The sequence below is a fragment of the Gekko japonicus genome, unplaced genomic scaffold (genome assembly GCF_001447785.1).
Source record: "Gekko japonicus isolate JY-2015 unplaced genomic scaffold, Gekko_japonicus_V1.1 scaffold94, whole genome shotgun sequence".
NCBI classification, from domain to species: Eukaryota; Metazoa; Chordata; class Lepidosauria; order Squamata; family Gekkonidae; genus Gekko; species Gekko japonicus.
The window spans coordinates 891,480-906,636 of NW_015174274.1; the positions used below are offsets into that span (position 1 = coordinate 891,480).

General features: G+C 44.2%; 1 protein-coding gene across 2 annotated transcripts in view; it reads right to left on the minus strand.

The window, feature by feature from the left end:
- Nucleotides 1-15,157, minus strand: part of RSU1 (Ras suppressor protein 1) — a 109,758-nt gene that overhangs the window by 56,688 nt on the left and 37,913 nt on the right. For both annotated transcript variants that reach the window (XM_015423758.1, XM_015423757.1), the window contains exons 5-7: nt 8,199-8,317; nt 6,870-6,952; nt 6,434-6,548 (exon numbers count right to left, since the gene is read on the minus strand). In XM_015423758.1, the coding sequence (XP_015279244.1) occupies nt 6,434-6,548; nt 6,870-6,952; nt 8,199-8,317 (317 nt within the window). The remainder of the gene's footprint in view (nt 1-6,433; nt 6,549-6,869; nt 6,953-8,198; nt 8,318-15,157) is intronic.

A 15,157-nucleotide genomic window follows, 5' to 3' on the forward strand; every position in this document is an offset into this window, starting at 1 on the left:
AAAAGAGCTGCAGGAGCTCATTAGCATAACTTATTAGCATATGCCACACCCCCTGACATCACCGGAAGTGTGCACCAGCCCCTCTGACAGGCAGAAGCACCTGGGATCCATTCTTTCCCCCCTCTCCCTTCCCTTCGCCTCCAAGTCGGGCGAAGGAAAAGGGGAGGGGGAGGATCTCAGGCGCTTCTGCCTGACAGAAGTGCTGGCGTGTCCACAGCCAGCCTGGGTGAATGATAGAATCATAGACTCATAGAGTGGGAAGGGACCTCCAGGGTCATCTAGTCCAACCCCCTGCACAATGCAGGAAATTCACCAATACCACACACACACATCAGTGACCCCTGTTCCACGCCCAGAATATGATAAAAAAAAACCCTCCAGGATCACTGGGGGCCAAACTGGCCTGGAGAAAAATTGCTTCCTGGCCCTGAAGTGGCGATCAGCATTTCCCTGGGCGTGTAAGAAAGGGCCACAAGAACTAAGCACTGATGCAACCCTTCCTGCTCTACCTCTCATGATTTGCCTAAGTTCACACAATCAGCATTATGATCCTTTTAAAGTTGAAAGCATGAGATAAATGCAAAGGACTATTTGTAAGATTATCTGTAAGACACAAGACCAGGACGCATCTCACTTCTGGCAATCACTTGGAGAGACCCTATCACTCAGCTTCCATTGCCCCCCACACACACCCCACACTACAAGTCCAAGGCTACCACACCGGGGCTCAGGAAGGGAACGTTTTGCCCCTCCCCCCCGTGCGGGCCTCGGAACAGCGACGGCGGTCATAAGTTTTTAAAGAGCCCCTCCCGAGAGCTGGGGGAACCAGAATGACCTCTCGCATGTGATGTCCGAGCAGTGGACATCACACACGAGAGGTGGAATTTGCCCCTACGAGTCCAAGGCCACTACCCCAGGTCTCAGGGAGGCAAGGGAACGTTTCACCCTGCCCCTCCCCCCGCGGGCGTCGCAGCTGCCGCCGAGAACAGCGATGGCGGCCATAACTTTTTAAAGAGCCCCTCCCAAGAGCTGGGGGAGCCAGAATGACCTCTCACGTGTGATGTCCGAGCAGCATCACACACGAGAGGTGGAATTTGCCCCTATGAGTCCAAGGCCATGGGGCTCAAGGAGGCAGAAGAATGTTTTGCCCCCCCCACGCGGGTGTCGCAGCTGCTGCTGAGAACAGTGGTGGCGGCCATAAGTTTTTAAAGAGCCCCTCAGGAGGGCTGGGGGAGCCAGAATGACCTCTCACGCGAGAGGTGGAATTTGCCCCTACGAGTCCAAGGCCACCACCCCAGGGCTCAGGGAGGAAGGAGAACATTTCGCCCCAATCCCCCCCAATGGACATTGCAACTGCCGCCAAGAATAGCGGTGGCGGGCCCCTAAGGAGAGCTGGGGGAGCCAGAATGACCTCTTACGCGAGAGGTGGAATTTGTCCCTATGAGTCCAAGGCCACCACCCCAGGGCTCAGGGATGCAGGAGAACGTTTCGCCCCCCCTATACAGGCGTCGCAGCTGCCGCCGAGAACAGCGGCGGTGGCCATAACTTTTTAAAGAGCCCCGAAGGAGAGCTGGGGGAGCCAGAATGACCTCTTGCGCGAGAGGTGTAATTTGCACCTACGAGTCCAAGGCCACCACCCTGGGGCTCGGGGAGGCGGGGGAACGTTTCACCCCCCCACCGTGTCCCAACTGATGGCTGGTGGGAGCAGGGGGCGGGGCTTATGTGCCTGCCCCCTGGGCTCCTGACTGGCGGAGCGGTGCTCCAGTGCGCTCCGGCAGGAACCGAGACCTGATGTTGTCTCAGTAACCATATTATGTGTTGCAAATCACCTTGGGGTCCTTCAGTGGTGGGGCAGTTGGGTACAAGTATTTTAATACAACAAATAAATAAAAATCTCTACTAATGATGTTCACACCTGAACACAAGGTCATTACTGTCTACTCTGGCTGGCAGTGGCTCTCCAAGGTCTCAGGTGGAAGTTTTTGACATCACCTACTACATCATCTTTTTAACTGGAGATGCAGGGAGTTGAATCTGGAACTTCTGCATGCAAAGCAGATGCTCTGCAACTCAGCCACAGCCCCTCCTCCTAAACACAGTTAGAAGATGTGTGTGTTAAGTCTGATCAAGTCGCTTCTGCTTAAGGTGACTCTATGAATTAATGACCTCCAAAACATCCTATCGTTAACTGTCTTGTTCAGCTTTTACAAACTGAGGGCCATGACTTCCTTTATAGCAGGGGTGTCGAACTCATTTGTTATGAGGGCCGGATCGGACATAAATGAGACCTTGTTGGGCCGAGCCATGTGTGCCATAAAACGTAAGGCCGGGTAGTAGAGATATAAACTTTATAAAGGACACAAACAGAAAGGTCAGGTGTGTATCTGTAAACTGCAAACCTACAATGATGCAGTAGCAGCAGAACTGGAAGAAGAAGCAGAAGAAAGCCAGTTCCACTGTGGGCCTGATAGAAGCCCTCCGGGGCCTAATCCGGCCCCCGGGCCACATGTTTGACACCCCTACTTTATAGTCAATCCATCTCATGTTGGGTCTTCCTCTTTTCCTGCTGCTTTCAACTTTTCCTAGCATTATTGTCTTTTCCAGTAACTCTTGTCTTCTCATAATGTAACCAAAGTACAATAGCCTCAGTTGAGTCATTTTAACTTCTAGGGAGAGTTCAGGCTTGATCTGATCTAGAACCCACTTATTTGTCTTTTTGGCAGTCCACAGTATTCCTAAAACCCTCCTCCAACACCACACACTTCAAATGAATCAATTTTTTTCCATTGTCCAACTTTCACACCCATACACAGTAATCGGGATTATGAATAGTATGAATCATCTTGATTGTGGTCACCAATGACACATCCTTACACTTAAGAAGAATCTTTTCTAGCTCCTTCATGGCTGCCCTTCCCAGTCTCGATCTCCTTCCGGTTTCTTGGTTGCAGTTTCCCTTTTGGTTCATGACAGAGCTAAGGAATAATTTCAGTTTCCTCATCATCAACTTTAAATAGCGAATATTACTTTCTGCTGGGCTTTACAGTCAATCTACTTGTAAAATGTATTGAACTGAAAGTTGGGGCAAAAAAGAGAATGGTGCACCTGAACACATATTGCGAGAATGGTAACGTAAAGGTCCCCCCTGAGAGGTTCACTGGAAAAGCATCACAGAAGGGAGCACATCCAATCATCATGCTGAAATCGCATGACTGAAAAAAAACCACCATCAGTATGGTGGATTTCATCTACTCTTGGTAGACGTGTTACGCTTGGATCTTGCAGTAGGAGCAACATGCTTAACAGGTTCCTAGGTCTGAAATAACGACCTTTGAAAGAGTACAATACTGATGCAAAATACAGTTAACAAAAACTGAATGAATGAGTATATCTGATTTAATGTATTGTGTCTAACATGTAGAAACCTGCCCACTCCCTTTTCAAACTTATTGCAGCCATGAAGCCTAAAAATGCCCCTTTTAGAAGTGAAATGTGAGATTTATGGGTTCCAAAGAAGCTCTTATGGGCTAAATAAAGACACCTTAGAGACTGTAGGGATGAAACAGGCTGTAACTTGCTTACTGTAACTTAGCATTTCTAGGAAATGTTTATGTCTTTGCTATTGGGGGAGGAGGGAGGGAGGGAGGGAGGGAGAGAGAGAGAAAATGAGAGAGAGAAGGCTAGCTATAGAAGCTTCATAGTGGATTTGAAGTCACATAATTAAAGTGAGAACTGAGATTGTGGGTTTTTTAAAAAAAAGAAGCACACACACCCCGTCAACAGTTCAAAGCATAATCTGCATTCTAGTTTTACAACAATGGTTTGCTTGCATTAGTACCGCTTACTTTAGCTGCCCTAAGTACCCCCTTGCTTTGTTTCTATATACTGGGAATACACCCTGACATATCACAGTCACATGACTAATAAAAAGTAAGTGATACGTGCATCTGAACAGAAAGATGAAGTCTCTCTTCCTTGTTATCTTAATTCCCCTTCTTACCTTCTCCCTCTTGGTTTCTACCATCCCTATTCTCATCAATAATACTCAGAGAGCACTGGTGTCGCTGAACATCTGCAAAGTGCAATTTCTTCATGGCTGCATCAATGATGCTGGATTTATCCATGATTAGTTACCACTATACGGCTACTAATATGTTAGGACATATTAGAAGCTGTATAGTGGTAAATAATCATGAATAAGTCCAGCATGATTGATGTAATAATGAAGAGAGACTGCACTTTGCCATGACAGAGATATTTTAAAAGAGCATTAAACACACAGGGAGACCAAACAATAAACTTCAGGATATTTTATGTACTTCATTTATACCCTTCATTTCTTCCAATAGGGATGCAAAGCGAAATTCACAGCTACCTGCTCCCCCACTTCCCCAGGGACTCCTGCTCTATGCCCAGAAGGAGGCAACTCCCCCCCACAAAACTCCAGAATCCCTTGGCCAATCTGGCCTGCTGGAAAATTCCTTCCTGACGCCAAAGGGGCAATCAGCAATACCCTGGGCATATAAGAAAGGGCCACGAGAGCCAAGTGCTGGCTCATCCCTTCCTACCATCCCTCTCAAGATCTGCATAAATTGACAGTGGGTCATAAAATCAGCACTGCTGTCAGATGGCCATCTATCCTCTGCTTAAAAACCTCCAAAGGAGAGCCCACCATCTCCCAAGGAAGCCTGTTCTACTGAGGAACTACTGTGTCAGGAAGTTCTTTCTAATGTTTAGCTGAAAACTCTTTTGATTTATAATTCAACCTGTTGGTTTTGGACTGAGCTTCTGGGCCAAAGTAAACAACTCTGCTCCATCCTCTACATGACAACCTTTCACATACTTGAAGATGGCTATCATATCACCTCTCAATCGTCTCCTCTCCAAGATAAACATGCCCAGCTCTTTCAACATTTCTTTATAGGACTTGGTCACCAGACCCCTGACCATCTTTGTCACCCTCCACTGGACACCTTCCAGCTTATCAACATCCTTCTTAAATGGTGGTGCTCCAAACGGAATTCAGTACCCTGGTGAGGTCTAGTCAGAGCAAAGTAAAGTGATACTTTCACTTTGATTGATCTGGACACTGTAGCTCTGTTGATGCAGCTCAAAATCACATCTATCTTTTTAGCTACCACATCACACTGCTGATGCATGTTCAGTGTATGATCTACTAAGGCCTTTAAATCCTTTTTGCATGTGCTACTACCAAGATAAGTCTCCCTCAGGTTATAATTATGCATTCGTTTTTTTCTTACCTAAATGCAGAACTTTACACTTATCTCTGTTGAAATTCACTTTGTTTCTTTCAGCCCAGTTACTTTTAGCCCAGCCTGTCAAGATCCCTCGTTTCATCTTCACAACAACCCTGTGAGGCAGGTTAGGCTGAATGTGTGTTACTGGATTCAAACCTGGGTCTCCCAGATCCCAGTCCAGGGTTGCCAAGTCGAAAAATGTACTTACCGGGGGACTTCTGGTCTGCGGCTGGAGCGTGCGCACGCCACACGCACGTCACCAGGAAGTGACGTTATGACGCCGGGTACGCTGGGGGTGGGGCCACGACCATCCGAGGGAAAACCATAGAGTTTTCCCTTGGATGACAGTGGCCCCGCCCCCAGCGAGCCCAGTGTCATAACGTCACTTCCAGGTAACGCGCACGCCGGGGTGGGGTTCCCCCTGGGGCCCGATCCGCCGGTGGCAGGGAACGGGCTTCTGGGGCGGGGGTTTCCCCACCCCCCGGGGGGACTTGGGAAGCCTATCCCAGTCCAATACTCTGACAACTACACCACAGTAATCTTGCCAATTACATCTGTTGCTTTGCTTTTTGTAATACAGATTTCTTTTTCCAAACCAGGTTTCCTTCTAAAACAATACTTCCATTGGTAAGTCCTCAGTGTACATTCCCTGACAAATGTAGTGTTTCTTGGCACTTGTATGTAGTTGAATGCAACTGTGCTCTTGCAGTGATTCATGATTCTCTCTCACTGTCGCACTACATATAAGCCTTTAAATCCAGAACAAGGACCAAAACCTTATAAAACTGTGACCCCTGTGTCCTAAACACCACCTCATGAATTGCATTTTGGAGATACAATGCATAAGACATCTGAGGAACTTGATTGCCTACTTCCAGCCATACTTCACTCTAACCCAGTGTGCTAACAGCCAAGCTCCATTGAGGATCAACCAGTTATGGATAGATTACGTACAGCAATTTCCTTTTATTCCTTAGGTATAGGTAATTAGGTAATAACCCCTGTATACTAACATATAGTATAGCACAAAATCATCATATTACGACAAAAGCAGAAATGGTTTAGCTTTTTTTCAAAAGAGACATTAATGGCCAAGCTTAGGTTATCAGTGAGAACAAGTCAAGAGTTCTATCTCCCCTTAGCCATCTTCAACCACAAAATCTACCAAGCCTTACCTAGCTCCGGAGGCAGCACAGTAAGTCGGTTCCCTTGGATATGAAGTTCTTTAAGCTGAGTGAGTTCACCAATTTCTTTAGGCAGTGATATCAAGTCATTATCCCGAAGGCTAAGCTTTCAGAAGACAGTGGGCGAGACAGACACACAGTTGAAAGGAAGCAGACATTTGGGGAGGCTGAACACATCATAGACAAATATCTTACAAAGCAGTCTCATAAAGACCTTTAGCTTTCTGCCACTTCCTCTCACCCCACCTATTTTATTCCTCCAATTTACTTACAAGTACCTGCTGATTAACAATAGGCAATGCCAGGCATAGAGGCTAATTTCTTCAAACCCTCCCCTCACTACTTTGCGCAAATTGACTTGATTCTACTCCTACCAGGGCCGCAAAAGTGAATTGATTTTTTTCAAGAATTTAGATAAATTACTTACTATCTGCAACTTTGTGAGCTTCCCAATATCTGGTGGCAGGATTTCAAAATCGTTGTCACTTAGATAGAGTGCACGCAAGGTGGCTGCAAATTAAACAGCAATATATAAACAGGGTGGCATGCAACCCAACCATTTGAGGCCTGATCAATACTGGAGTGTCAGGTTTGATTAATAACCCTGACTTGGTGAAAAGCCTTTGACATACCCAAGGCACACAATAGTAACAAGCAGGTCAAACTTAGATTTACTGGCTTATTGTACTGTTGGTCTGCTCAGGAAAACATCTATATCCAAAAAGGATTGACACAATTAACAACTCCTACAACATTAGACTCTGGCAGGTTGGAGCACACAGTTTTCACGTGAGGCTGCGAGGGCACAAGCCCAAATTACTCTCTGTAATGTTCAATTCCTAATCATTATCCAGATTTGCAGCAAAAAATTACCTCCCCCCCCATCCCCTCTGGATATATTTGAGATCCCTCCTTATCTATTATGTCTGCAAACAGCAAAATGCAGTTTAATAAAAACATACCAACTTTTTTGTGTATTTATACAACTCTTCTCTTTGCACTACAGAGACAACATCTGACGTGCGTGTGGCAGAGGGGGACAGGAAAAAAGAAGAGGCATATTAATTAGTTTTATTTTTATTTATGGCCCCCAAGGCTCTCAACGCACTTGGAATTCCAGTGGGAAAGAAGGATATTATACTGAAGGTCCTTCAGAGGTAGACAGAATCTCCAAACCTAGATCAAGTCTGTCATTTCTAGTTACACAGGAAGGGGGGGGGAGCCCATACTTCCATCCTACACCACAGAGAGAGCGACGGTCAGTCTATGCCCAAAATTAAACAGTAGCTGTGTTTGCTGGAAGAAATTTTCGCTTTATGTATCATGTGTCATGCACATTAATTCAAGCCTCATGTTTTTTTTAACCAAATGAGTTTTATTCAAGAAAAGCAGACTGGGAGTTAATCGTTAGCTGTCTTAAGTTTGTCCTTACTCACCTAGGAGGGTGCTGTACTTGCAGAAGTTTTAACTAAGTATGAAACGGAATAAAATGCAAGAAAATATAACCCAGTAAGCAGCTCATACAACACTGCCAGCCAAGTCCACTTAACTCCTACCAATATCCGGTGATTGTAGATCAAAGACACATATTGCTGAGCTATGCTGAAAAATATTCAAGGAGGCTCATAGGAGGAAGAAAACATATATCTAAAATATCATTTTTAAGAGTTCAGACTCTCCCAAATAAATTTCACCTGCAGAAAGCAAAGCAACTTTTCAAAATGATTTAAAGTGTTTCTTAAAATCAGTTTCTTACTTAAATAGAAGAAGTTTCCAGGCAGTGAATTCTCATTTAAGTTATTGTAAGTCAGGTCAAGAACCTCCAGGGCTGGTAAGGAGCCAAATCCTCGTGGCAAGGAGTTGAGCCTGTTCATGCTAACAAAAAGGGAAGATGGTAAAGCAGACATAGTTTGGGGTATAAAGCGAGCAATGGCTAGAAAGTGTCTCACAGTTTTAGGCAACACACCTCTATTTATTTAGTCAGTTTAATCTTTGCAAGCCATCTTTTCTGCTATCAGATGGAACCCAAAGCAAAGTACAAGAATAAAAACTTAAAAAAAACACACAACAACACATAAAATAGAAAGCACAGCCAGTTAAAATTCAGAACAGGCAAAAGCAACGTACAAAAACCCAAGCCAATCAGCCTTCAATCATCACAAATGCGAGTCATCTCATGTTCTGGAACTGGAAATAAAAATATTATGATTAAAAAACTGCACACATTTAGCAAACACATGATCAATACAATTTTTTTTCCAGTTTGTTCTAATCATAATACTTACGAGCATGATCCAGGGCCTGATAAATCCTTCCCTCTTTTTGCAGATCCTGCTCCTTTACTGTTTATAAGGACAGCATTGTGTAACAGCTTGAGTGCTGAACTAGGATCTGGGGGACCCAGGTTTGAACCCCCACCCTATCATGCGGAATCTCAATGGGTGACCTTAGGCTCTCCTACCTCACCGGGTTGTTGTAAGGATAAAACTGAGAAGAGGAGAATGAAGAAGAGTAGTTTTGGATCCCCACTGGAGAAAAGAGGGAGGACTGTAAGGCGCTCCAGAGGGATCTGTTGAGGCTGGGCGAGTGGGTGTCAACGTGGCAAATGAGGTTCAATGTGGGCAAGTGCAAAATAATGCACATTACATTGGATCCAATAAGCCTAACCATAAATATAAGTTGATGGGGTCTGAACTGGCGGTAACTGATCAGGAGAGAGATTTTGGAGTAATGGTGGGTAACTCCCTGAAAATGTCAACTCAGTGTGCAACTGCAATTAAAAAAACGCAAGTGCTATGCTGGGAATTATTAGGAAGGGAACTGAAAACAATTCAGTCAGTACCATAATGCCCCTGTATAAATATATGGTGCAGCCTCATTTGGAATATTGTGTACAATATAGTCACCGCACTTCAAAAAAGATATTATAGCATTGGAAAAAGTGCAGAAAAGGGCAACTAAAATGATTAAGGGGATGGAACAACTTCCCTATGAAGAAAGATTAAAGAGGTTAGGGATCTTAGCTTAAAGAAATGATGATGGAGCTTCCGGTCTACGAAACAGCGATGGCGGATGCTCTCCCCATAAAGAGGAAGGGCGAATCGCACACCAGCGGCCTGGAGGGGTGCCACCTCAAGTGACACACCCACGGAGCCTTTGCAATAGGTTCCAGGCCAGGGGGCTTTTGAAGGGTAGCCTCTTCGACGGCGTAATGCCGGAGAATTGAGGCTCCCCTCCGCCCCAATGGTCCAGTTGCTGAGTGGCCTTCAGGCACAAGCTGGACTGACCGGGACAAGCACCAGAGATCGAGCAGAATGGCGTAAAACCGAGTATAGTCAGAGAAACTGATCGACAATGAACGTGAGTTCTGAATAAAACGGAGTAGTTTGAAAAACGACCCCCCCGCTGTTGAAAAAAGAGATTGCAAAGAGGGACGCCTCTTGTGCGAATGAGCGGCTAACGGACACAAAGGGGGAGAGGGGAGGAAGTAAACCAAAAGTGTTTTGAGAAACTTATCTGAATTGCGAAGTTGTTAGGTGAGTTTTCCGAGTTGCGTGGAAGAGGCAGAAACTGTAAACAAAACGGGAAAGATGGCAGCCCAGCAGAGAAAGTTTAAAACGAAGCAGGGCCGTCAGAGTCTGAAACCGGAAGAGGGAACAGATGTCCTCAAACTCCTGGCAGATATGCTCAAGCTGGTGATGGAACAACTCGATGGTATTAACCAGCAATTGATTGTGATGAATAAAAACTTTGCAGCACAGCAGCTTCAGCTTCAGCTGAACGAAACAGAGAAAAAAGTGGAGCAGGCAAACGAGAAAATTAAAGAGATAGACACCACAAGCAAGAACTTGAAGGAAAGGATGGGAGATGTGGAAACGAAGCAGAATTGCCAAGAGAATCGAGTTTTGCAGCTACAGATGGAAAAAGCTAACATGATTTTCAGGTTTCAGGGAGTTCCTGAAACGGATTGGGAAGACCTGAAGAGGGTGCTTAGTGAGATCATCGCTCCAGTAGTAGGATTAACAGCGGATGAACTTGAAAATGAAATGGAGTCAGCCTATAGGGCATACTCCAATTACATTTAAAAAATAGCCTACCTGGAGAAATAGTGGTCAGGTTTTCAAGAAGACAAACCAGAGATGCCATTTTAAAAGCAACATCAGCAACTCCACTGAAAATGGGAAATGTAACCATTAAAACCTTAAAGGACATTTGTAAGGAACAGAGGTTGTAGGACCTAGCCTTGCATGTTCATTATATTCAGCTGTGAGATTTTGTTATGTGGGAGAATCGTCCTTGTAAACTTCCCTAATCTTTTTACAAGCCAGAAGGGTTAATTAGGGAGTTGAATTCTTATCAGCTGGTGGTTCCAGAGGGTTTCATCTTTAAGATCAATGATAGAAGAGAGAAGATAGACTCCACTTTTAAAGCTAAAGAATTTTTGACGTTAGCTGGGGACAGATGAAGAGTCCAAAGAGGAAGAAACGAAGTCTAGTGACTCTGCTACCTCTGGAACGGAAGAGGACTCTGCGGCAGAAAAGGGTGCAGGACCTGCCAGAGTGGTATACGATTTTAGAGACAGAAAGTCGAAGTAAAGACAGAAGGACTTGGAAAATGGCCTTTTGAAGCGAAGAACAAGATGATCAGAGATTTCTCTCGTAACAACTAATAAAATAACATATAAATAGTGAATTGTTATAACCAAGAACTCTACAAGTATATTGTGATATTAACACTTATAGTACTAACATTTTTACTAACAGTGAAAAGATCTCCTCCTCTTGGGGTTTTAGTTTAGTGTGGTTTGCTTTCGTTTATCCTTAGTTGTAGTCCCCTAATATTTCTTTGTAGTTTTTGTAGTATTTGCAAAATAAAAAATATCCCTCTGGGGTTTTAAAAAAAGAAAAGAAAGAAATGATGATGGAAGGGTAACAGAGGTTTGTAAAATTATGCATGAGACAGAGAAGGTAGAGAAAAAGTACTTTTCTTTCCCTTTCTCACAATATAAGAACTTATGGGCATGCAATGAAATTAATGAGCAGTAGGTTTAGAACAGATAAAAGGAAGTACTTCTTCACCCCAAAAATAATTAACATGTGGAATTCACTGCCGCAGGAAGTGGTGGCAGCTCCAAGCATAGACAGCTTCAAGAGGGGATTGGATAAACATATGAGCAGAGGTCCATCAATGACTTTTAGCCACAAGGTATAGAGGGAACACTATTTCTGGGGCAGTGATGTTCTGTATTATTCATGCTTGGGGGGACAACAGTGGGAGGGCTTCTGGAGTTCTGGCCCTGTTGGTGGACCTCCTGATGACACCTCGGTTTTGGCCACTGTGTGACACAGAGTGTTGGACTAGATGGGCCATTGGCCTGATCCAACATGGCTTCTCTTTTGTTGTCTTAAGAGTGGAGTATAAATATCTACAATAAATAAATAATTTTTCCAAAATGCTCAAATATTTAACTTCAGTAATCCCCAAAACAACCTTAAAGTATTATTCCTTTCATGTTGCACACATGAAGAGTCAGCAGTTCGTCTAACACCACACCACAAGTTCATGGCCAAAGTGTGAATCTTCTAGCTCACCACCACTACTGTATACTAGGCCACTCCATGATGAAACATATATTTCTAAAGAGTACATGCCCTATCAAAAATGCTACATAAGAAGTGAAAGAATGAATAGCACTATGGGATGATGGGGCCTCAAATGGAACATCTGGATCCATGTGTCACTTTAAGGTGGCATACACACAGCAGCTATTTATCAATGGCCTTGTCCGTATTACTCATTACCAATCTAAGTTTTTTGGAATGTTAGCGTGAAGAAGAGATTGGATTTATACCCTGCCCTTCACTACCGGATGGAGTCTCAGAGCAGTTTACGATCTCGTTTCCCTTCCCCTCCCCACGCTGTGAGGTAGGTGGGGCTGAGAGAGTTCTTTCGAGAACTGCTCATGAGAGAACAGCTCTGAAAGAACTTGTAACTGACTCAAGGTCACACCAGCAGCTGCATGTGGAGGAGTGGAGAATCAAACCCAGTCCTCCCAGATTAGAGTCTGCACTCCTAACCACTACACCAAACTGAGGACTGAGCTGAGTGCTAGGCGATCCTAGCCTACAGAACACCCTCTGCAGGTTGCTGTGCAGTGGCCCTGGAAGGCTGTAATTGCAGTTCTGGCTGGGGGTGGTGGTCTGTGGTTTGGGAGGAAGCTGGTCAGGACCTTCATTCAGGGACTGATCCTTCCACAAGTCCCAAATGTCAGCTTTGACTCCTGTGGCTTCCTCTAAGTAGAATCTTGATTAGAGTCTGCACTCCTAACCACTACACCAAACTGAGGACTGAGCTGAGTGCTAGGCGATCCTAGCCTACAGAACACCCTCTGCAGGTTGCTGTGCTGTAATTGCAGTTCTGGCTGGGGGGGTGGTGGTCTGTGGTTTGGCAGGAAGCTGTTCAGGACCTTCATTCAGGGACTGATCCTTCCACAAGTCCCAAATGTCAGCTTTGACTCCTGTGGCTTCCTCTAACTAGAATCTTATCTGCTCTGGCTGGTGGCTCATAGGGCTCTTATTCCAGCACAGTGGGCACAGCTTAATTTCCAGACCACTAGGGTACTCTGGCAACATCACAGCCCTGCTGGCTGCCTTCTCCCATCATGGTGTACACCAGGAGCATTCTGCATCTGTGGTGGCAGAAGAAGAGAGCTGCGAGAATTAAAGAGAATTAAAGAGAATGAAAGACCACAGAAGTTTAGCCAGAGGAGAGATGCTACCAGGAGAAAGAATAGTGTTGATCAGCTGACCCATACGTCTCCTTTCTACATAAATTACCAGAGGAAAATGGACCAGCAGGGAAGGGACTCCCGGTCCGTTCAGTCACTGTATGAACTGAATTCATAAAGATATCAAACTGCTTACTGAACACTGGAAATAATTTTACATAGCTTTTTGTTTTTTTGGGGGGGGGAGAAGCACTGATCAAGTTTTCAAACCAGAACACACTGAGAGGATGTGAACAGCGATCTAGCATTTTATCTTCTTTGACCCTAAACACCAGGATTAACACTAGGAAGTGTGTGAATATCCAAATAGCCAGCCCAAATGTTATTCATTTTAATCAATCAATGCCCTAGCAACTGTTAGGCCTCACTTGATTTGCAGCATGCATCTTTACCTACATTTGGATGATTCTACAGCGAGTTTATCTCACTGATCAAACAAGCAAAAAAAAAATCCCATCAGGGAATTCACCACACAGTCTGAAGTGAAAGTATGCATGTGGAAGGCAAAAAAATGTTTAGCCAATCAACAGGGTAGTCTTACTATCCAAAGCAAAGAACAAGTGTTTCCAACCAAATTGCTACATTTTGCCTCTAACTTTGCAACCAGCTTGTGAGGTGATTGACAGCCTGCTTGTTATGTAGGACACTGCAAAATAATCATTAACCCTTCCTAGAGCTGGCAAAACAAGAAGATGCTTCATAAAAGAAACACGGGATAAGATCAGGATTTGTTGATAGCCAGGAGGCTAATTGCTTAGAGGAGGATAAACGGCAGGCACACAGGGGTATTTTTTTTTATAAGCCCCTGGAGGGGATTTTTTATTTTTTTTATATATACTACAAAAACTACCAACAAAAAATAGGGATAGGGGAACTACAATTAGGGAGAAAGGAAAGGCAACCCACACTAAACTAAAAACCCAAGGTTAAGAGATCATTCCCTGTTAAACTACTGTTAGTTAAAAAAAAAAAAGGCTGTTAATGAACAATATACTTTGTGAGGACCTGTCTTTCTAAACTTATATGTTAGTTTGTTACTTGTTATGAGAAGATTTCCCGAGCATCTCCTCCAACTCGCTTCATAAAGGCAATTTCCAGAGTCCTTCCGCCTTTACATGTATACTAAAACTCTCTAAAATCTTAATAGCTTCTTAGACGTTCACTCCAAATTCTAAAGCCCAGTCTCCTCCGTCCAAAGGGATAAAACCGCCAGTCTTAAGCCTCTTCCTCTCTGGTCTCGCCCTCGGGGCCCAGTGGCATCTCAAAGGTTTCTTGATTGTGAAGGGAAACTCCAGCTCTTTTTTCTCAGCAGGATTTAAGATGACACTTTCTAAGAACACTTGCAAGGAAGGAGTTAAATCCTTGTAAATCTTTCCTGTTTCTCTTGTGCTTTTTCTCCTTTTCTCATTGAGATCGCTGCTTAATTTAGTGTCCATCTCATTCACTTCGAAAGCCCTCAATTCCATTTTTTTTCTACTATCGCCTCCTGGAGCAGCCGGGACACAACTTGTTGATTTATCTTGGCAAGCTGTTGGTTAATACCAACAAGTTGCTCCAGAATCGGCTTAATGGCTTCTGCTACTAGTGCAGTGATGTCAACTTCCCTTCTTCTCATTTTTGCCATCTTTTTTAGAGTGCCTGCCATTTCAACGTTTTATTTTCAATAAAATCTCTTTCTTCCTGGCTCTGCAAATCGCATTCGCTGTTTAAAAGCTCATGGAAATCTCCCACAACACGCAAAAAGTGCAATTACGTCCACTTCCCTTCCTCTCAGAGTTTTCGCCATCTTTTTTGGAGTGCCTGCCATTTCAAAGCTTTATTTTCAATAAAATCTCTTTCTTCCCGGTTCTGAAAGTCGCATACGTTGTTTAAATGTTCATGGATATCTCCCACAACAGGCTTGCACGCTTATAAATAAAGTCTTCCAG